The sequence below is a fragment of the Podarcis melisellensis genome (assembly GCF_964234715.1).
Source record: "Podarcis melisellensis genome assembly, chromosome: 18".
Classification (NCBI taxonomy): Eukaryota; Metazoa; Chordata; class Lepidosauria; order Squamata; family Lacertidae; genus Podarcis; species Podarcis melisellensis.
The window spans coordinates 6,827,267-6,848,650 of record NC_138536.1 but is presented as its reverse complement, the minus strand read 5'-3'; the positions used below and the strand labels follow the sequence as shown (position 1 = coordinate 6,848,650).

At 49.9% G+C, this 21,384-nt stretch overlaps 1 protein-coding gene and 1 long non-coding RNA gene across 2 annotated transcripts in view; one reads left to right on the top strand and one right to left on the bottom strand.

The window, feature by feature from the left end:
* The window catches only part of LOC309361041, a 559,475-nt gene that overhangs the window by 537,750 nt on the left and 341 nt on the right, over nt 1–21,384 (bottom strand). The window lies entirely within an intron of this gene.
* LRG1 (leucine rich alpha-2-glycoprotein 1) lies at nt 6,173–19,856 on the top strand (the record flags this gene model as incomplete). Its single annotated transcript, XM_081895729.1, has 3 exons — nt 6,173–6,194; nt 13,679–13,911; nt 18,804–19,856. The coding sequence occupies 3 exons, from the start codon at nt 6,173–6,175 to the stop codon at nt 19,806–19,808; spliced, it is 1,260 nt and encodes a 419-aa protein (XP_081751855.1). The 3' UTR covers nt 19,809–19,856.

The following is a 21,384-nucleotide window of genomic DNA, read 5'->3' as shown; positions in this document are numbered from 1 at the left end:
GTAACCTGAAGCGTATGTAACCCGAGGTACCTCTGTATGTGCAAAAAAATCAGAGAGGGGAGCTGAGGGTTCTTGGTTGGGGAGGAGGGAGGGGAGGGAAATAATGTGATTAATTATTTGAACTGATTTGTTATGCTGAAATTGTCTAATAATTTTTTTTAAAAAAAAATCATGTTCCCCCAAAAAGCTCAACATGGCAACTTGTTCAATCTCTTCCACCTCTGGCATTTCTCCACCTCCCCCCCTCTCTTAGACACTTTCCCAAAACAAGAATAAAAAAGGTAAGGATTGAAAACTGAGGGAGCTGCTGCATTCTGCACCCAGGAAAGGTTTGTGGGCTTGCACACTGCAGTTGTAGAATGAAAGCAGCAAGGCTTAAGTCTTGTTGTTGTTGTTGAGTCGTTTAGTCGCGTCTGCCTCTTTGTGACCCCCTGGACCAGAGCACGCCAGGCCCTCCTGTCTTCCACTGCCTCCCGCAGTTTGGTCAAACTCATGCTGGTAGCTTCGAGAACACTGTCCCACCATCTCATCCTCTGTCGTCCCCTTCTCCTTGTGCCCTCCATCTTTCCCAGCACCAGGGTCTTTTCCGGGGAGTCTTCTCTTCTCATGAGGTGGCCAAAGTCTTGGAGCCTCAGCTTCAGGATCTGTCCTTCCAATGAGCACTCAGGGCTGATTTCCTTCAGAATGGAGAGGTTGGATCTTCTTGCAGTCCATGGGACTCTCAAGAGTCTCCTCCAGCACCAGAATTCAAAAGCATCCATTTTCTGGCGATCAGCCTTCTTTATGGTCCAGCTCTCACTTCCATACATCACCTCTGGGAAAGGTTTAAGTCTAGGGCTTAGACTGTGGCTGCAGTTTGATGTGCAGAAAGGAGAAGGTGATGTTTCTCCCCTCCCTATGCACTGTTCTGGTTCCCCAGAAGCGGCTTGGTCATGCTGGCCACATGACCCAGAAGCTGTACGCCAGCTCCCTCGGCCAATAAAGCGAGATGAGTGCCGCAACCCCAGAGTCGGCCACGACTGGACCTAATGGTCAGGGGTCCCTTTACCTTTATGCTTTAAAAACTAGCTCCTGTGCAGAAGACTGCAGATAATAGGTGCAAGAGAACACCGGGCTGGCTTCACCCTTTCTCCCCAAAAGGTGGCAACCCCCCTATAATACACTGGTTCTTATTCCTCTGCAGTCACCTTTTGTAAAAAGCAAAACAGAATAAAATAAAAAGCAAGAATGTCAGCTTAACCCAGGGGCGTTCAGCTCCTCGCCTTCCTCACTGCCTCTCGAAATTGCCAATTAGTTCTGCTGCTGCAAAGTCTGTAGGAAGATCTGTGACTAGGCTTTGGAGGAGATTAACCTGAAGAGATAAATTTAAATAATTACAATAGTTGGGTTTTTTTTAAGGAGAGCAGAATAAATAGAGCAGGCGTGAGTTACACGTAAGCCGGAGGGGAGAACCGTTTTGTGTTCCAAAAACACAAAAGAACCACCAGCTGAAAATATCTTGTGGGGTTTTATTTTTATTTTTATCCCCCCCAGCTGTCAATTAGCAACTCGCAGAACAATGGGAGAAGGAGATAAATGGAGGACAAGGGAGAGTCCTTCTCTCCTTCCGTCAGAGTGCTGGGAGGGAAGGGCGTTGCTAAAAAACGGGCCGGTGGGATGGATTGGAGCAGGCATTTGCAGATGCTCTTGCAAACTGATTTGGGCATCGCAGACGGTTGCAGGTGCCATCAGACCAGATCCAGCCTGCCCCCTCCCTGGCTTCAAAGACATACCTTCCAACAGTCCAACTTGCAACACGAATCATTAGGGAATGGGAATGTTCACCTCGCCACTGCCTCCGAAGCATTGCTCATGTGCCGAGCTGAGCATAAGTGCATGAGAGCAGCCTGCTGCACCAAGCCAATGGTCCGTGTGGTCTAGCCTCCTCTTCTCACAGCGGCCAGCTAGATGCAGGGAGCAACACTCTCGCCCTCCTGTGGTTTTCCAGCAGCTGGTTTTCGGAAGTGCGAGTGCCTGGAGGCGGTTGGAGGATGGATGGCGGCTAACGGATTGAGGCTGAATCCTGACAAGACAGAAGGACTGTTTTGGGGGGCAGGGGGCGGGCAGGTGTGGAGGACTCCCTGGTCCTGAATGGGGTCACTGTGCCCCTGAAGGACCAGGTGCGCAGCCTGGGAGTCATTTTTGACTCATAGCTGTCCATGGAGGAGCAGGTCAGTTCTGTGTCCAGGGCAGCTGTCTACCAGCTCCATCTGGTATGCAGAATGAGACCCTAGGTGCCTGCAGACTGCCTCGCCAGAGTGGTGCATGCTCTGGTTATCTCCCGCTTGGACTACTGCAATGCGTTCTACGTGGGGCTACCTTTGAAGGTGACCTGGAAACTACAACTAATCCAGAGGATGTGGCTGCCAGACTGGTGACTGGGAGTGGCCGCCATGACGTTTCTGAGGTCAATTCAAAGTATTGGTGCTGACCTTGAAAGCCTTAAACAGCCTTGGCCCAGTATACCTGAAGGAGCGTCTCCACCCCCATCGTTCTGCCCAGACACTGAGGTCCAGCTCCAAGGGCCTTCTGGCGGTTCCCTCCCTGCAAGGAGTAAGGTTACAGGGAACCAGGCAGAGGGCCTTCTCGGTAATGGCGCCCACCCTGTAGAACGCTCTCCCATCAGATGTCAAGGAAATAAACAACTATCTGACTAAGTCATCAGTTGACCTCAAGACTGTAGTGGAAACATCAAACCTTTCCTGCCGCATTTGCCAGAGTGAAACCTCTTGTTGAATGCAAACTTAACTACACAGCATTGTAAATACAATGCACTCAAACACAGCATTTTGTGCATATGAAACTTTTATCTCCAATGTGGGGGCCCTGTGTCCACCTACTGTCGGAACACTTAGGGATCATTTGCAGGGGGGGACACAGGCTCCTATGTTCTGCATTAGACCATCTTAGCTCTATATTGCAGGGGTGGCGAGCCTCTGACGCCGAATGTCTTCAAAGGCAGCCCCACGTATTATGTGCTGCAGTAATCTAACCTAGGTGGGACGCGGGTGGCTCTGTGGGTTAAACCACAGAGCCTAGGACTTGCCGATCAGAAGGTCGGCGGTTCGAATCCCTGTGACAGGGTGAGCTCCCGTTGCTCGGTCCCTGCTCCTGCCAACCTAGCAGTTCGAAAGCACGTCAAAGTGCAAGTAGATAAATAGGTACCACTCCGGCGGGAAGGTAAACGGCGTTTCCGTGTGCTGCTCTGGTTCTCCAGAAGCGGCTTAGTCCTGCAGGCCACATGACCCGGAAGCTGTACGCTGGCTCCCTCGGCCAGTAAAGCGAGATGAGCGCCACAACCCCAGAGTCGGCCACGACTAGATCTAATGGTCAGGGGTCCCTTTACCTTTTACCTAATCTAACCTAGAGGTTGCCAGGGCACAGATGACAGGAGTCAGGCTTTTCTGGGCCAGATAGGGGCTCATCTGGGCTTCTAGCTGAAACCATTCTTGGTGCTGGTGCTATTTCAACTGCTTTGATTCTGAAGCAGGCTGGAAAAAAGCAACGAGCGAGCTATTTATTTTGTTTTTATTAGTGATTTTATTGGTTGCTTGGAAAACCGCCGCCGCCACGCAGCAGGATTCTAAGCAAAGATGAATCCTAATAATGCCACCGTTCTCAAAGTCGTTGTTAATAATCTAGAAGCCAGCTGTGTGTGTTGGAGCGGAGGGGGGGTTGCAGGCCAATTGGACCGATGGAGACCCCCAAACTCCCCTGGCGCAGCCCCCTCCCCGAGAGAGACGGTCAGCCTCCCCTCTCCCAGCACGGCGGGAATAAATTAAGTCTCCGGCGTCCCCAGGTGTCTCTTGGAATCCGGCATTAAAAGGCGATGTAATAAATAGGCCGAACACGGTTGCGATGAGCCTTGTGTACAATAAACATCGCAGAGCGTCTGGCTGCTATTACACCGTATTTAAATTGCAAACATTACAGCCTATTAGGGCACAATGAGGCTGCAGTTTTCGCCTCTCGCCAGCCTCGAAGGACAGGCACTGGATAGCGCCGGGTTGTTGTCGCTTTGGCGCATTTAAGAAATGGTCTGCGGCAGCCGTCCCGCTGCCACCCCCCCGTCCACCGCAACCGCACAAAACTGAGCAGCCCCATCGAGCGAGGTGTCGAGCACTGACTGGAAGCAGAGGAGTGGAGTGGGGGGCATCAGGTGTTGGAACCCCCAAAGGACGAAGGCTCAGAGCCAGGGGAGTAGCAGTGGGATGGTGGTGAGTGGTCAGAGAGAGAAGACTTCGAGGTGTCAGAAGCTGGAGGCGCAACAGGGTTTAGTGAGCAGGAAGATTCTGTGGCAGAGAGCAGTCCAGAATCGGAGGCAGCAGAGGAGGGGAACCAGGAGGCAGAGATGAGGCAGGCTGGTCAGGAAACCAGGGGGTCTCCCTCTCCTTCTGAGAACAGCTCCCCTCCTGCCTGGTCCCCCAGAACCCACAGAGGTATGAAGGAGGAAGAGCATAGATAGACAATATGGAGGAGCCTCAGATCGCTTGGTGGAGCAGGAGCCTTGGACAGCAGGGAGAGTCCTTGCATCTGCCAAAAAAGGGACACGGGTGGAGCTGTGGTCTAAACCACTGAGCCTCTTGGGCTTGCTGATCAGAAGGTCGGCGGTTCAAATCCCCACGACGGGGTGAGCTCCCGTTGCTCAGTCCCTGCTCCTGCCAACCTAGCAGTTCGAAAGCATGCAAGTAGATAAATAGGTACCACTCCAGCGGGAAGGTAAACGACGTTTCCGTGCACTGCTCTGGTTCGCCAGAAGTGGCTTAGTCCTGCTGGCCACATGACCTGGAAGCTGTATGCTGGCTCCCTCGGCCAATAAAGCGAGATGAGCGCCGCGACCCCAGAGTCGGCCACGACTGGACCTAATGGTCAGGGGTCCCTTTACCTTTACCTTACATAATAAAAGCGAGAACAAAAACGAAACAAGTCGGTGCCCCCGCTCCGCTGGGGAGGCTTGCCTAAACCAGGCACTCCCAACCTTCAGCCCTCCAGATGTTTTGGACTACAATTCCCATCATCCGTGACCACTGGTCTTGTTAGCTAGGGATCGTGGGAGTTGTAGGCCAAAACATCTGGAGGGCTACAGGTTGGGGGCCTGGCCTAAACAAAAAATAAATGTCTTAAGCAGGTGCCAGGAGGAGTACAGTGAAGGCACCTGGCTGATATCAAGTGGCAAGGAGTTCCAAAGTTTATGGGCTGCCACACTTTTTAAATAAACAAGCCAAGTTCCTACAAATGTGGAACTGGTGGCAGTTCATCAAAGTGGTCGAATGGGCCTCATCATTTCAAGCGTAATCTGTTGGGGCGCCGGTAACAGCAAGGGGGGCGGCTGGAGCCAAAAGTGGGTGAGGCATTCCCCCCACACAAACACACCTCCCACTTCCGGCTCTATTTCTTCCCTGCGTGAAATTAGGCTAAAGGCTGCCACCGCCCCCAAGTCTGATCCGCTGGCTTTAAGGCGCACCAGCCCCAGTTGCTGGGACGCGGGTGGTGCTGTGGGTTAAACCGCAGAGCCTAGGACTTGCCGATCAGAAGGTCAGCGGTTCAAATCCCCACAATGACGGGGTGAGCTCCCGTTGCTCGGTCCCTGCTCCTGCCAACCTAGCAGTTCGAAAGCACATCAAAGGGCAAGTAGATAAATAGGTACCACTCCAGCGGGAAGGTAAACGGCGTTTCCGTGCGCTGCTCTGGTTCGCCAGAAGCGGCTTACTCATGCTGGCCACATACCCGGAAGCTGCATGCCGGCTTCCTCGGCCAGTAAAGCGAAATGAGCGCCGCAACCCCAGAGTCGGTATGACTGGACCTAACGGTCAGGGGTCCCTTTACCTTACCCCCGGTTACCAAACCAGTTTAAAGAAATCCGAGCGCCCGGTTGCCAAGTGTGCCGGTTTGTCTGCGCATAACGCAGCACTAGCAACCCGTCTTGTCGTTCCCCCCCCCCCGAAAAAAAAACCACATCCATTGCTCTGTATCAAGGTCAGAAGGAGGAGAAAAAGCTCTCTGCTGCCCAGGCAGCTGTCTGCGTGAAATGGATTTGCTTCGCAGCCAGGCGAGATTGAATTTGTGTTTCGTTTGGTGTGGGGCGAGGGGAGGGGGGGCGGCGGCGGTTCGTCCCTGATCACGGACTATATGGATGGCTCACTTAAGAATGGAAGGTGATTTTAGCCGAGCTATAAATCTCCAGCTGGATTGCTCCCTGGAAGCTAGTAAAGGAGAAAACAATATCGCTAACACGGTGAAATGCTTAATAGAGGAGCTTGCCTGAGAAGGAGGGTGGAAGCGTCAGGGCCCTGTGTGGGAAGGAGATGCAGGGACGATGGCGAGGTGGGGGGGGAGGAAGCTGGGAGAAGGGCCCTCTCTGTTTCCCCGCACACCAGATTGCTGCAGGGGGGGCGGGCACTGCGCCCTGAAACGGATCCTTTTATTGGGACTCCTATTCTGGCACTGTCGTGCGGCACGTGGCGTGGGCTCTATTCAGCCAGTCCTTTTTCCCTTAAGAAGCTCTCTCTCTCGCTCTACACACACACACACACACATTTTGTTATGCTCCCTTTTATATTTTCGTAATTCCTTTTTTAAAAATTTCAAAAGTTTTAACATACCGTATTTTTCCGTGTATAAGACTAACCCTCAAAATTAAGAAAATGGGGGAGATTGCCCCCATGTATAAGACTAACCCTCCCCCCTTTTAACATTATTTTCCAGTAAATAAAAAAAAACCCCAAGTCTTATACATGTGTATCGTGTCATATTCCCATATTCCCCGTATTTTCTTAAAACTCATTTTTCATCATAGCTCTTGCTTCATTGCAAATGTTTTTAAAATCCTGCCAATGTTTTCAATTGTTTACAGTGTTATAAAAAGTTTCCCCATTCTTCATTAAATTTATTGCCCTCTTGATCTCTGATTTCCCCAGTCCTTCTGTTGCTCGTTATTTCAAATCCTGCTCGCGAGTTCATCAAGCTATAATATTTCCCTCAATAGTCCAAAAAGGGCTTCTATTCTTCCATAAAACCATCACCGTTAAAGTCTCTTATTTTGGCTGTTGACTTTGCCATTTCTGCGCCACCTTGCTTATCCATTCTTCTTTGGTGAGAACTTTTTCTTCTTCCTTCTATTTTTGTGCGTTAAGCAAACTAGCAGTTGTTGTTTCATAACGCAACATGTTCTGCCTGCTTTCAAAGCGATCCCTCCTGGTTGAAAACGCACATCATTTCGGGCCCAGCTGCTGCTACAAACCAGTGAAAACATTTGTCTGCGGACAAATGCTGTCTCCCTCGGCCTGAAAGCGAGATGAGCGCCGCAACCCCATAGTCGCCTTTGACTGGACTTAACTGTCCAGGGGTCTACTTCAAAGGAATTTCAGAAATAGCCTGGAAAGAGAAGCTGCTGAATTGCAACTTATTACCAAACTTAAAACCATGGAGAGACCTGGTCTGAACAAAGACATTGGATTCTTATCTCATTATACATGACAAAGCCATTTTTCACCTTCTCACCCCTTGCTTGTTCCTGTAAGACCTATTGCAGTCGTTAAGAGTCGTCAACAGGCTCATCACAGCTATCTGCCAATCACCCATTCCCACCACCCTTCTGAGTAATACCCCTCCCCACCTTCTCACTATATAGAAGGGTCTGGAAACTTCTGTTTCAGTGTATCTGAAGAAGTGTGCATGCACACGAAAGCTCATACCAAGAACTAACTTAGTTGGTCTTTAAGGTGCTACTGGAAGGAATTTTTTGATTTTGTTTTGACTATGGCAGACCAACACGGCTACCTATCTGTAACTGTCCAGGGGTCTTTTAGCTTTACCTCTTTTTACCTCTTAGGTCCATTTAATTAATTTATATATATATATTGCTCAACACATATTATTCTCTGCGGGACGTGGGTGGCGCTGTGGGTTAAACCACAGAGCCTAGGACTTGCCGATCAGAAGGTCGGCGGTTCGAATCCGCACAAGAACTGAGCTCCCGTTGCTCGGTCTCTGCTCCTGCCAACCTAGCATTTCGAAAGCATGTGCAAGTAGATAAATAGGCATTTTGCGTAGCGTCGTGGGAACATGGGTCACAAAGCCTGCTCTGCAACTGCAGCGAATAAATAGATTTGTGAACACAGCCTTAGAAATACTGCAAAATTCAGTAGGACTTGAGTCAGGGAGCATGTTTTGAAGACAACTGCAAGGGGGCCACCTTGTGGCCAAGGATGGATATCGACCGGACCCCTTTGTGTTAGGTATGAATGAATGAATTTTATTTGCGTCAGCCATCGGCCATAGCAATAAAACAACAAGACGATACACAAAGAATAGAAATAAAAAGACAATTATATAAAATACATTTTAGGGGTTTGAATCAATAGGCAAATACATTGGTACCTCGGGTTACATACGCTTCAGGTTACAGACTCCGCTAACCCAGAAATAGTGCTTCAGGTTAAGAACTTTGCTTCAGGCTGAGAACAGAAATCGTGCTTTGGCGGCATGGCGGCAGCAGGAGGCCCCATTAGCTAAAGTGGTGCTTCAGGTTAAGAACAGTTTCAGGTTAAGAACAGACCTACGGAACGAATTAAGTACTTAATCCGAGGTTCCACTGTATGATGCATTTCTGCACTTTGTCTCTTAAACTTAAGCCAAGAAAGAGTATTCTCTATAAGATTGAATATCAATATAAATATCAAGACCTTGAGATTAGACCACTGAAGAAGTCTGGAAAACTATCTTGGGAGTGTACTATCTGCAAGTCCCAGTTAAAGGGCCCCATTGGGGGCGAACAGCGGCCGCTTAATTATTTGGACCGCCATGGCGAAACAGGTGCAAAACGCCGGCACCCTGTCGTCTACAACTTCATTGTCTGCAACTTTATTAACACCTATCTACAATTCTACTGGCACGCAGGTGGCACTGTGGGTTAAACCACAGAGCCTAGGCGGTTCGAATCCCTGCGACGGAGTGAGCACCCGTTGCTCAGTCCCTGTTCCTGCCAACCTAGCAATTCGGAAGCGTGTCAAAGTGCAAGTAGATAAATAGGTACCGCTCCAGCGGGAAGGTAAATGGCGTTTCCATGTGCTGCTCTGGTTCGCCAGAAGCGGCTTAGTCATGCTGGCCACACGGCCCGGAAACTGTACGCCGGCTCCCTCGGCTAATAAAGGGAGATGAGTGTCGCAACCCCAGAGTCGGTCACGACTGGACCTAATGGTCAGGGGTCCCTTTACCTTTATCTTACAATTCTACTAGCATCTCTTGGTATTGTGAATATCACCGAACTTACCTTTTGTTGGTATCTTCATGAACTTATCTAAAAGACTGAGTTAAGCATTTGAAAAATCTATTGAAACCAGACAGTATAAGTTCATTTTAGGGTGGGTAGTTCGCAAGTCTTTGTGGCTCTGTTTAATGTATTGTATTTTTCTCAGAAGGTTGATAAAGTACCGTATTTTTCGTTCTGTAAGACGCACCAGACCACAAGACGCACCTAGTTTTTGCAGGAGGAAAACAGGTATAAATAATATTCTGAATCTCAGAAGCCAGAACAGCAAGAGGGATCGCTGCGCAGTGAAAGCAGCAATCCCTCTTGCTGTTCTGGCTTCTGGGATAGCTGCGCAGCCTGCATTCGCTCCATAAGACGCACACACATTTCCCCTTACTTTTTAGGAGGGAAAAAGTGAGTCTTATAGAGCAAAAAATACGGTATGTATAATTATTGTTCTGTGTATATTAATCGCTGACGTGTCGCATGAGTCACACTAAAACTGCTGAAGTCGGCTACTATCCTGCAAGTTTGATCGGCGAGTTTTTGACCGCTGTGGGTTTTGCCTGACATTGTTTGGCTGCGTTCATTGTATAAACTGCCTTGTGAGTCAGCGATGGGGGAATCCCAAATCCTGCAACAGCGAAAGGGCTACCATTATCCCTCATGGCCTTGACTGACTCCGTTTCATCTGACACTGCCACCCTTTGTCCATTCTTAAAGGTAAAGGGACCCCTGACCATTAGGTCCAGTCGTGGCCAACTCTGGGGTTGTGGCACTCATCTCGCTTTACTGGCTGAGGGAGCCGGCATACAGCTTCCGGGTCATGTGGCCAGCAGGACTAAGCCGCTCCTGGCGAACCAGAGCAGCGCACGGAAACACCGTTTACCTTCCCGCCGGAGTGGTACCTATTTATCTACTTGCACTTTGACATGCTTTCAAACAGCTGGGTTGGCAGGAGCAGGGACCGAGCAACGGGAGCTCACCCCGTCATGGAGATTCGAACCTTCTGATCGGCAAGTCCTAGGCTCTGTGGTTTAACCCACAGCACCACGCGCGTCCCTTGTCCTTTCTGAGCTGCACCTAACTGCACTCTGTTCCTAGAATGGATAATTCTGGGGGCAAGATTGGGAGGAAAGAAAAGATTTGACGTTATCCTTTTCTATGTACGCCACTACATATTTATTTATGTATGCCACTACTGTGGCCTGTGTTTTGTTAGCCCCCAGACAGAAAACGAGCAAAGTCCCAACTAAAAAGAATGGAAACTTAAACTGATGGAATATGCGCAGCTTTGCAAAACCTAACATAGAGAATAAGAAAACAAGAAGTGCGTATGTTTGGAGAAGATTGGAAAATGTTTATTGGATATATGGCAGGAAACTGTGTACAGCTAAAAATGCTGGCAGCATTAAGATAAATTCTACAGTGTAAATAAGTTTTGATGGGTGTAATAATGGAACACAATGGTTTAGTTCATGTAAAACATGCAGGGATTTATTTTATGCAAAACAAACCATGGAAAGAGAAGAAGGGAAGTCACTGATATTTTAAGGTTGTCGGTGGCATGGGTGGCGCTGTGGGTTAAACCACAGAGCTTAGGATCAGAAGGTCGGCGGTTTGAATCCCCACGATGGGGTGAGCTCCCGTTGCTCAGTCCCAGCTCCTGCCAACCTAGCAGTTCAAAAGCACGTCCAAGTGCAAGTACCGTTAGTGGAGTCTGTAACCTGAAGCATATGTAACCCGAGGTACAGTGGAAAACCGCTTTGCAGCAATGGCTGTTTTACTGCCATCCAACTGCATCCAACATGGATTGGAGAAAAATTTGCCAGAGGGTTTTCACGAGGGCTTTGAATAAATATTTGCAAACCGGTGAGGAAATGCATTGGAATGAACTTTGGGCTGGGGAAATGGTTAACTGAGGGAAGAAGGCAAAGCAGACAAAATCCCTAATCCGTAATCGCGGGTGGAGAGTGCTGCTTTCGCACTCAGGTCCTGCTGGGTGGGGAGGGTCCTATTGGGGCATAGAATCATAGAGTTGGAAGGAATCTCAGCTAAAGCATCCATGACAGATGGCCGTCCAACCTCTGCTTAAAAACCTCCAAGGAAGGAGAGTCGGCCGCATTCCAAGGGGATGTCCGGACAGCTCTAAATGCCAGAAAGTTCTTCCTGATGTTGAGTCGGAATCTCCCTCCTTGCAATTTGAAGCCACGGGTTCGAGTCCTACCATCCAGAGCAGGTGGAAACAAGCGTGCTCCCTCCTCCGTGTGACAGCCCTTCAGATATTTGAAGATGGCTATCCTATCTCCTCTCAGTCTCCTCTTTCCCAGGCTAAACATTCCCAGCTCCTTCAACCGTTCCTCATCAGGCTTGGTTTCCAGATCATCTTGGTCGCCCTCCTCTGCACATCTTCCAGCTTGTCAACATCCTTCTTAAATTGTGGTACCCAGAATTGGACACAGTATTCCAGGTGTCAACAGAAGGACTGTTTTGGGGGGACAGGGGGCAGGCAGGTGTGGAGGACTCCATGGTCCTGAATGGGGCAACTGTGCCCCTGAAGGACTAGGTGCGCAGCCTGGGAGTCATTTTGGACTCACAGCTGTCCATGGAGGAACAGGTCAATTCTGTGTCCAGGGCAGCTGTCCACCAGCTCCATCTGGTATGCAGGATGAGATCCTACCTGCCTGCAGACTGTCTCGCCAGAGTGGTGCATGCTCTGGTTATCTCCCGCTTGGACTACTGCAATGCGCTCTACGTGGGGCTGCCTTTGAAGGTGACCCGGAAACTGCAACTAATCCAGAATGCGGCAGCTAGACTGGTGACTGGGAGCGGCCACCGAGATCATATAACACCGGTCTTGAAGGACCTACATTGGCTCCCAGTACATTTCTGAGCACAATTCAAAGTGTTGGTGTTCACCTTTAAAGCCTTCAACGGCCTTGGCCCAGTATACCTGAAGGAGCGTCTCCACCCCCATCATTCAGCCCAGACACTGATGTCCAGCTCCGAGGGCCTTCTGGCGGTTCCCTCCCTGCGAGAAGCGAGGTTACAGGGAACCAGGCAGAGGGCCTTCTCGGTAGTGGCGCCCGCCCTGTGGAACACCCTCCCATCAGATGTCAAAGAGATAAACAACTACCTGACATTCAGAAGACATCTTAAGGCAGCCTTCTTCAGGGAAGTTTTTAATGTATGACATCTTAGTGTATTTTTGGTCTTTGTGGAAGCCACCCAGAGCGGCTAGGGAAACCCAGCCAGATGGGCAGGGTACAAATAATAAATTATTATTATTATTATTCTGTTGACGTATCTTGGTGTGAGACCAAGTCCCTGGACTGGAGGGGGCTGCTTCAGTGCTCACCTGTTCACACATACGTTTTCCACTCAGGTGTGGCTGCTGGGCGTCAGATTCTGGTAAGGAGCCCAGCCGTCTCCCCTTGCCTGAATCCTGGCCCTCTTCCCCTGTTTGACAGCAGATTCTGAAGGCGAGCGGGTTAACAAGCCGTGTGCAGACAAAAGACAAAAGGGCCCATTCAGTCCACGCAGCTGCCCAAAGTTGGCCCAGCAGCAGCATCCATCAGAGGCAAACAGATTCTGATCGCAGCTAGAATAAACTCGCTGGAGGGGCGAAGGCACAGCTCTGAGCGGGCCGCAGCAGAAGGGAGAGGGTGGGTTTTCGCCGTACCACCAAGCAGCTTGAAGCGAAGGGTTGGGGGAAATTGTGGACACGAGAAATCATGGGATTTCAGAGCTTGGGGGTCCCTTAGCCCAAAATCTCCGCTGAATGCAGAAACCTGGCAGCGGGGTGAGCTAAGCAACCCTCTTGGTCTCTTCCAACTCTGCAATTTTTTGCTTCTATGATTAAGGCAGGGGTAGGTGGCGCTGTGGGTTAAACAACTGAGCCTCTTGGGCTTGCGGATCAGAAGGTCAGTGGTTCGAATCCCCACAACGGGGTGAGCTCCCGTTGCTCGGTCCCTGCTCTTGCCAACCTAGCAGTTCGAAAGCACATCAAAGTGCAAGTAGATAAATAGGTACCACTCTGGCAGGAAGGTAAACGGTGTTTCCATGCACTGCTCTGGTTCGCCAGAAGCGGCTTAGTCCTGCTGGCCACATGACCTAGAAGCTGTATGCCGGCTCCCTCGGCCAATAAAGCGAGATGAGTGCCGCAACCCCAGAGTCGTCCGCAACTGGACCTAATGGTCCGGAGTCCCTTTACCTTTAAAAAAAACAAACGTAATGGCGTCCACCATATTCTTAATATTGTTTTTTTGTTGTATGAGGGTTTTGGCATCTTTGCTACGGTTTCCTCTTTTCTCTGTGGTCACTGGTTTCAGGTCATTGCGAAGTTTCTGTGTCCACTTTTGGGTCTTGTTTCAGCTCTGTCCCTTTCAGATTTCAACATAGTCTTTCCCAACCAGATGATGCAACCAAAACCACACAGCCGTTGGGTGGCATTTCTGAGAAGGCTCTTGTTCCCTCCCTTCCTCTTCAACTTTCCAGAGGTGGAGAACCGTTCAGGGACCGGAGACCTCCTTGCGCCAATCCCTTGCTCCCACGATAAGGCAAAAGTCGAACGGATCCACTGTGGAAGGGATAGTTTGTGGGCGAAAGCGACCGAACTGCAGGTAAGCGTCCCTCAAGCTTTACTTTCCCTGTCCTTCATCCTGAAACAAAGTCCCCAGGCTCATCTCAGCTTCCGATAATCTGAATTGTGGAGCGTTCAGAGCGGGGAGAGCTGTGTCAAAGCGAAGCTGCGAATGTGGGAAGAGGGAGGAACGACAACTACAGTGGTACCTCAGGTCACATACGCTTCAGGTTACATAGGCTTCAGGTTACAGACTCTGCTAACCCAGAAATAGTACCTCGGGTTAAGAACTTTGCTTCAGGGTGAGAACAGAAATCATGCTCCGGTGGCGCAGCAGCAGGAGGAGACCCCATGAGCTAAAGTGGTGCTTCAGGTTAAGAACAGTTTCAGGTTAAGAACGGACCTCCGGAATGAATTAAGTACTTAACCTGAGGTACCACTGTGTGTGCAATAGATTTGAAGGGTCTTGAGATATTCTGCCTTTCTACGGCTGCAAAATGCAGTACAGTGGTACCTCAGGTTAAGAACTTAATTCGTTCCAGAGGTCCGTTCTTAACCTGAAACTGTTCTTAACCTGAGGTACCACTTTAGCTAATGGGGCCTCCCGCTGCTGTCGCCGCGCCATTTCTGTTCTCATCCTGAAGCAAAGTTCTTAACCTGAGGTACTATCTCTGGGTTAGCGGAGTCTGTAGCATCTGTACCTGAAGCGTCCGTAACCCAAGGTACCACTGCACTTCTTGTTGTTTCCCCAAGTCTCTAATTTTTAAGGTTCTCCAAGGTGTGGGTGTACGAGTGTCTTTCCCAACCTGGTGCCCACCAGATGTTTTTGACTGCAGTGGGGCATGTTGTAGTTGCAATAGGACTGAACTCTCTGGGCCAGAGTTTCCCAAACTTGGGTCCCCCCAGATGTTTTTAGACTACAACTCCCATCATCCCTAGCTAGCAGGTCAGGGATGATGGGCATTGTAGTCCAACGGAGACCTAATTGGACTGGAGACCTAAGTTTAGGAACCGCTGCTCAGACTGTACATGTGAGGTTCCTTCAGCCAGTCCCACTCAGAGGGAATATATCATGCCTCCCAGATCGAGCACAATTGCAGACATCCTTTTAATACAGTGGTACCTCGGGGTACAGGGATGCGGGTGGTGCTGTGGGTTAAACCACAGAGCCCAGGGCTTGCCGATCAGAAGGTCGGCGGTTTGAATCCCCGCGACGGGGTGAGCTCCCGTCACTAGGTCCCTGCTCCTGCCAACCTAGCAGTTCAAAAGCACGTCAAAGCGCAAGTAGATAAATAGGTACCACTCCAGCGGGAAGGTAAACGGCGTTTCCGTGCACTGCTCTGGTACACCAGAAGTGGCTTAGTCATGCTGGCCACATGACCCGGAAGCTGTACGCCGGCTCCCTCGGCCAATAAAGCGAGATGAGCACCACAACCCCAGAGTCGGCCACGTGTGGACCTAATGGTCAGGGGTCCCTTTACCTTACCTCAGGTTACAGACGCTTCAGGTTACAGACTCCGCTAACCCAGAAATAGCGCTTCAGGTTAAGAACTTTGCTTTAGGATGAGAACAGAAATCGTGCTCCGGCAGCAGCAGGAGGCCCCATTAGCTAAAGTGGTGCTTCAGGTTAAGAACAGTTTCAGGTTAAGAACGGACCTCCAGAACAAATTAAGTTCTTATCCTGAGGTACCACTGTACTGAGTCCCAATCCTGAATACTGAGATCTTATACTGAGTCAGACCATTGGGTCTCTCTACCCCAGTATTGTCTACCCTGACTGACTCTCCAGGATTTCAGGCACTGTTTCCCCAGCCCTGCCTGGGATTGAACCTGCAACCTTCTTCCTGCATTGTTGGGGGCTGGGCTAGATGACCACTGGAGGTCCCCTTCCAACTCTGCCCTTCTAGGATTCTAGGATTCGTGCAAGGCATGCGATCTACCCCTGAGCCAATCCATAGAAATTGGCGGACAAGGTTTCCAAAGGTTATTGGCGCTCCGTACAAAGCTCCTGCCATCCCCGCCCACTCGCCTCCGGTCAACAAAGACAGAATAAATTAAGAGAAAACTAGAGATATGATGCAAAAGCACTCAGCTGGCACAACTCCGAGCCAGAGAATTTGCAATCGCCTGGCCACAGAACATTGCAGAATTGCACAAGTGGGAGGGAGCAGCGGTGGAGAAAGGGCCTTTTTTAGAAAGAATAAGAAGGAAGAAGTTCATTTGCCAGCCAGCCAGCCATTCCCTTCTCAAAAGAGCTCCATTCCATCCTTACCCACACCCTGTGCCACATAGCGTGTTCTCATTAAAAGAGAGCACGTGTTGCGGTTGGGGCCAGCAAAAGCATTCCTAGTTGCCAGCCGGGCTGTGGCAAGGTAATTGATTGATTGGTGGTTGTTGTTACTAGGCTAAAATTGATGTTGCCAGTTAAGGGGTAGGATCAGAGGTTATTTATACCAGGTCCACAGAATGTTCCTTTCTCTTTCGCTGTGGACACCGGATCACCCGCCCGCCCTCCCTTGAAAGGGCTTTTGCTTGGCCTTGCTATGCCTGTCATGGGGTCGTCCGCCTTGGTGCGGGGGCCTGGTAGGAATTTACCTTTTGGCTGATTAGTGCGTGCCAATTGGGTTTTGCCTACTACGTAGCAAATCGTCACAACTTGTAAGGTTGGCGGTTAGGCATTGGTTAAATTGGTTGGTGCAGGGGTATGGATTGGCTGTGCCTACCCCTCCAATGCTGATGCGGAATGGGAATTCCGTTAAAGGAATTCTGGGGCTTACCATCCCCCTTGTCCAAACCCCTGGAATCGGGTGCGGGCCGTGTAAGACCCCAAGGCGCACGCAGGGAGGAACTGAAGGGTCTGAGTCGCAGCCCCAGTTGCCCTGCCTGTTCCTCCACACTGACTTACGCTGGAATCCGGGAGTCAGTGCTATCCCCAAGGCGGGGGGGATAGCTAGTCATAACCAATGCCTAAGCAACCATTCACAATCTTGTATGATAATAAAGTTGTGGCCAAAATTATGCCAAAAACCTTAAACAAAAATTATGTGTGATGTGTGAGTTATTTGGGGAAGGGATGTTTTGGGGACCTCAGCACGCAATCTGTTCCCGCACCCACAATTCAGTATTCTGCGGTCACTACAACTACGATCGCCGTGACTTGTGGCCAATGCAAATATCACGGGACATATCCTGGGAACTGTAGATTACCCCCGTAAAAACTACAATTCCCAGCACCCTTAACAAATGACACTCCCACAGTCCTTTTTGGGGGGGAGCCATGTGTTTTAAATGTACAATGTGGACAGGGGTCACCAAACTTTTTCAGCAGGGGGCCGGTCCACTGTCCCTCGGACCTTGTGGGGGGCCGGACTATATTGGGGGGGAGGAAATATGAAAGAATTCCTATGCCCCACAAATAACCCAGAGATGCATCCCGGCCTTGGCTGGGGAGGGCGGGGTATAAATAAAAAAATTATTATTATTATTATTATTATTAAATAAAAGGGCACATTCTACTCATGTAAAAACACGCTGGTTCCCAGATTGTCCGCGGGCTGGATTTGGAAGGCAATTGGGCCGGATCTGGCCCCTGGGCCTTAAGTTTGCCTACCCATAATGTGGATGTTGCTGTCTGTCTTGATATCTTTATCATCCTAGAATTGCAGAGATGGGTGGAACCGCCGGGGTCCAACCTTCTGCAATGCAGGAATATTTTGCCCAACACAGGGCTCAAACCCACGAGCCTGAGATTAAGAGTCTCATCCAGTTTACCAGGAGCTAGCTCTTCCCCAATGATAAGTTTTGCTTTCTCAAGCTGGGCAGGAGACCACGCAGGTATTTACAGGGATGCAAATGAATGAATGGGACGCGGGTGGCGCTGTGGGTTAAACCACAGAGCCTAGGACTTGCCAATCAGAAGGTCGGCGGTTCGAATCCCTGCGACTAGGTGAGCTCCCGTCGCTCGGTCCCTGCTCCTGCCAACCTAGCACGTTGAAATCATGCCAGCACAAGTAGATAACTAGGTACCACTCCAGCGGGAAGGTAACCGGCATTTCCGTGCGCTGCTCTGGTTCGCCAGAAGAGGTTTAGTCCTGCTGTCCACATAACCCAGAAGCTGTACGCCGGCTCCCTCGGCCAGTAAAGCGAGATGAGCGCCGCAACCCCAGAGCCGGTCACAACTGGACCCAATGGTCAGGGGTCCCTTTACCTTTAAATGAATGAATGGAATATTTATTGCTAAAAGCTATAAGCCGTCACAACTGGTCACAATGCATATAATACAAATAATTGATGTAAAACTGAACAACAACAACAGCAGCAAAGCAAACATACAAAAATGGAAATATCACATCTGCACAAAGTTAAGAGCTCCACATCTCACACTCCCCCTTATGATACAGTGCTACCTTGGTTCTCAAATGCCTTGGTACTCAAACAACTGGGAACCCAAACACTGCAAACCCGGAAGTAAGTGTGTGAACTTTTTTTTGAAAGCCGAATATGCTCCGTTTTGAGTGCCACACTTCCATTTTGAGTGTTACACTGAGATCTGTCTGTTTTTGCTATTTACTTCGCATTTTTGTGGTTTTTGTGACTGTGTGGAACCCAGTTCAGCTACTGATTGATTGATTGATTGCATGACCGCAGTACATTGTTTATTGCTTTCATTTTATGGTCTCGTTCGATAGCAAAACCCATGTTTAATTGCTGTTTTAGGGGTTGCTTCTAAAAGTCTGGAACGGATTAATCCGTTTCTATGGAAAAGCGTGCCTTGGTTTTGGAACGCTTTGGTTTTGGAACGGACATCTGGAACGGATTAAGTTTGAGAACCAAGGTACCACTGTACTTGTCTTGGTGCGTAGCTCTCAATTTACTTGCAGCCAAGGCAAATTTTCAGGGATGCAAATAAACTCTCTCTCTCCATCCATACAGAGTCGCAGGATGGATTCCTCAGTCCTGATCTTTATTGTTTGCCTGGTGTTATCCCTTCAATGCTGTAGCCTTCAGGCTCTCCAGTGCCCTCCTGTGGCTACCCCAAGCAACATCACCGAGTTCTTCTGCTCTTCCCCGTCCCTTAGCGACTTCCCAGCTGGCCTCCCTGAGCAGACGACCCTGATCTCCGTCGAGTTCACAAACATCTCCAGCATCGGTGAGGATGCGCTGCTGGGGTTGCCCAAGCTTCAGGAACTTCACCTATCTAACAACAGGCTGGAGGACCTTCCCGGTGGCCTCTTCCGTGACCTCCCAGAATTGCACACCTTGGATCTCACAAGCAATCTCCTGGAAGATCTGCCTCCATCAATATTTGAGAATTCCAGCTCGTTGAACCATCTGTTTCTCAAGATGAACCAGTTGACCAAGTTGCGGCCACAGTGGTTCCACCCGTTAAGACGGCTGGAGACCCTGGATCTCTCCAACAACCAGCTGAAGGACGTTCCCCCCTCCTGCTTCAGCAAGCTGGAGAATTTGACAGCTCTGGACCTCTCCTCCAACTTCCTCCGCCAGCTCTCTCCACAAATCCTGGAGGGGATGCCTCTTCTGGAGAGGTTGGACCTTGGAGGCAACCATCTCCACTCCATCGCAGACAAGACCTTCCAGGAGGTCCCACGCCTGGGGTTCCTCTTCCTCCAAAACAACAGCTTAACCCGTCTCCCACCAGGAATCTTCGAGCCTCTGAGAAATCTGGATACCCTGTTCATCTCTGACAACCAGATTGCTTCCTGGGACCCTGGGTTCTCAGGCCAGATCACAAAGCTCAGCCTCGACCTCGCCAGAAACCCATGGGCGTGTGATTGCCTCATGAGCACCTTCGTCGACTGGGTGACGCGTCATTCTGCCGTCCTGTACTCCAGGGAAGAAGTGGTTTGTGCCTCCCCCGAGAGCCTCAAAGGCCGGGTGGTGATGTCTCTCAAAGAGGCTGAATTTGGTGTTTGCTGAATCCTCAGTACATAACCAGGGTTTGCCCAGCCCTGTCCCTAAGGAGGATGTTGCCCCCCATCTTTCCCAACATCAGGGTCTTTTCCAGGGAGTCTTATGAGGTGGCCAATGTCTTGGAGCCTCAGTTTCAGGATCTGTCCTTCCAGTGAGCACTCAGGGATGATTTCCTTCAGAATGGAGAGGTATGATCTTCTTGCAGTCCATGGGACTCTCCAGAGTCTCCTCCAGCACCAAAAATCAAAAGCATCCATTCTTCGGCGATCAGCCTTCTTTATGGTCCAACTCTCACTTCCATACATCACTACTCTACCATAGCTTTAACAAAAAGCACACATTCTACTTGTGTAAAAACACCAGGCAGGCCCCACAAATAACCCAGAGATGCATTTTAAATTAAAGCACACATTCTACTCATAGAAAAACACGCTGATTCCCGGTCTATCCATGGGCCAGATTTAGAAGGCGATTGGGCCAGATCCGGCCCCCAGGCCTTAGTTTGCCTACCCATGTATTAGATTATTTGTCCCAGGATTCAGCTATCTACTCAGCTATCTATTCCCCTGCCATCTGCTGTGCTACCTGATGTTTTTAAACTGAGAGATGCCAAAAATTGAACTCAAGACCTTGCACAGGGAGCACTGCAGTTCTGCCGCAGAGCTTTGCTACGGTTGCTCTCTCCAAATTGCTGCCAATGCCCTCATCCGCACTCTGCATTTAAAGCAGTCAAACGGCTCCTGAATCCCTCCGTTTTGGAAAGTTTCGACTCTCCAACGCCGAAAACCAGGACGTAAATGCTCTGGTTTCCGAACGTTTATTGGAAGCCACAGTGACAATTTGTTGTTGACAAAGGACAGCTGGGCATATAAAGGGCCTCATTACCTTCAGTAGCTTAAAAGGTAAAGGGACCCCTGACCATTAGGTCCAGTTGTGGCCGACTCTGGGGTTGCGGCGCTCATCTTGCTTTATTGGCCGAGGGAGCCGGCGTACAGCTTCCAGGTCATGTGGCCAGCAGGACTAAGCCGCTTCTGGCGAACCAGAGCAGCGCACGGAAACGCCGTTTACCTTCCCGCTGGAGCAGTACCTATTTATCTACTTGCACTTTGACGTGCTTTCGAACTGCTAGGTTAGCAGGAGAAGGGACCGAGCAACGGGAGCTAAAAATTTCTGTTTTAGACCGCCTTTTCTGTGATGTAGGTGTGATGTATCTGAGGGGTGGTCTTAGGTTACACCCCTTTTGTGATGTATGTATGATGTTTCTGGGGGTGGTCTTGATCTACAGGGTGGCAATTTCAAAAGTCTTTATAAGGCCTTGCGTGCCATTGTTCTGGGTTCCTCCTCGTTTTCCTGCGTGTGAGGGGAGCACACAGTTGCAACAGTTCAATAAAGATCAGGCTTACTAGCTGCTTTGCTTCTCAATATTCTCTGGTTGGCCTCTGTTACTTTCTCCCACCAATAGGGAACCTACGTAAGGACTCTATATGGGCTCTTGGATACCCCATAAGGGAAAAAAGGCAATTTTGGTTTACAACAGCAGGGAGCGCCACATTTTAACATCACGCAGGGCGCCATCAAAATT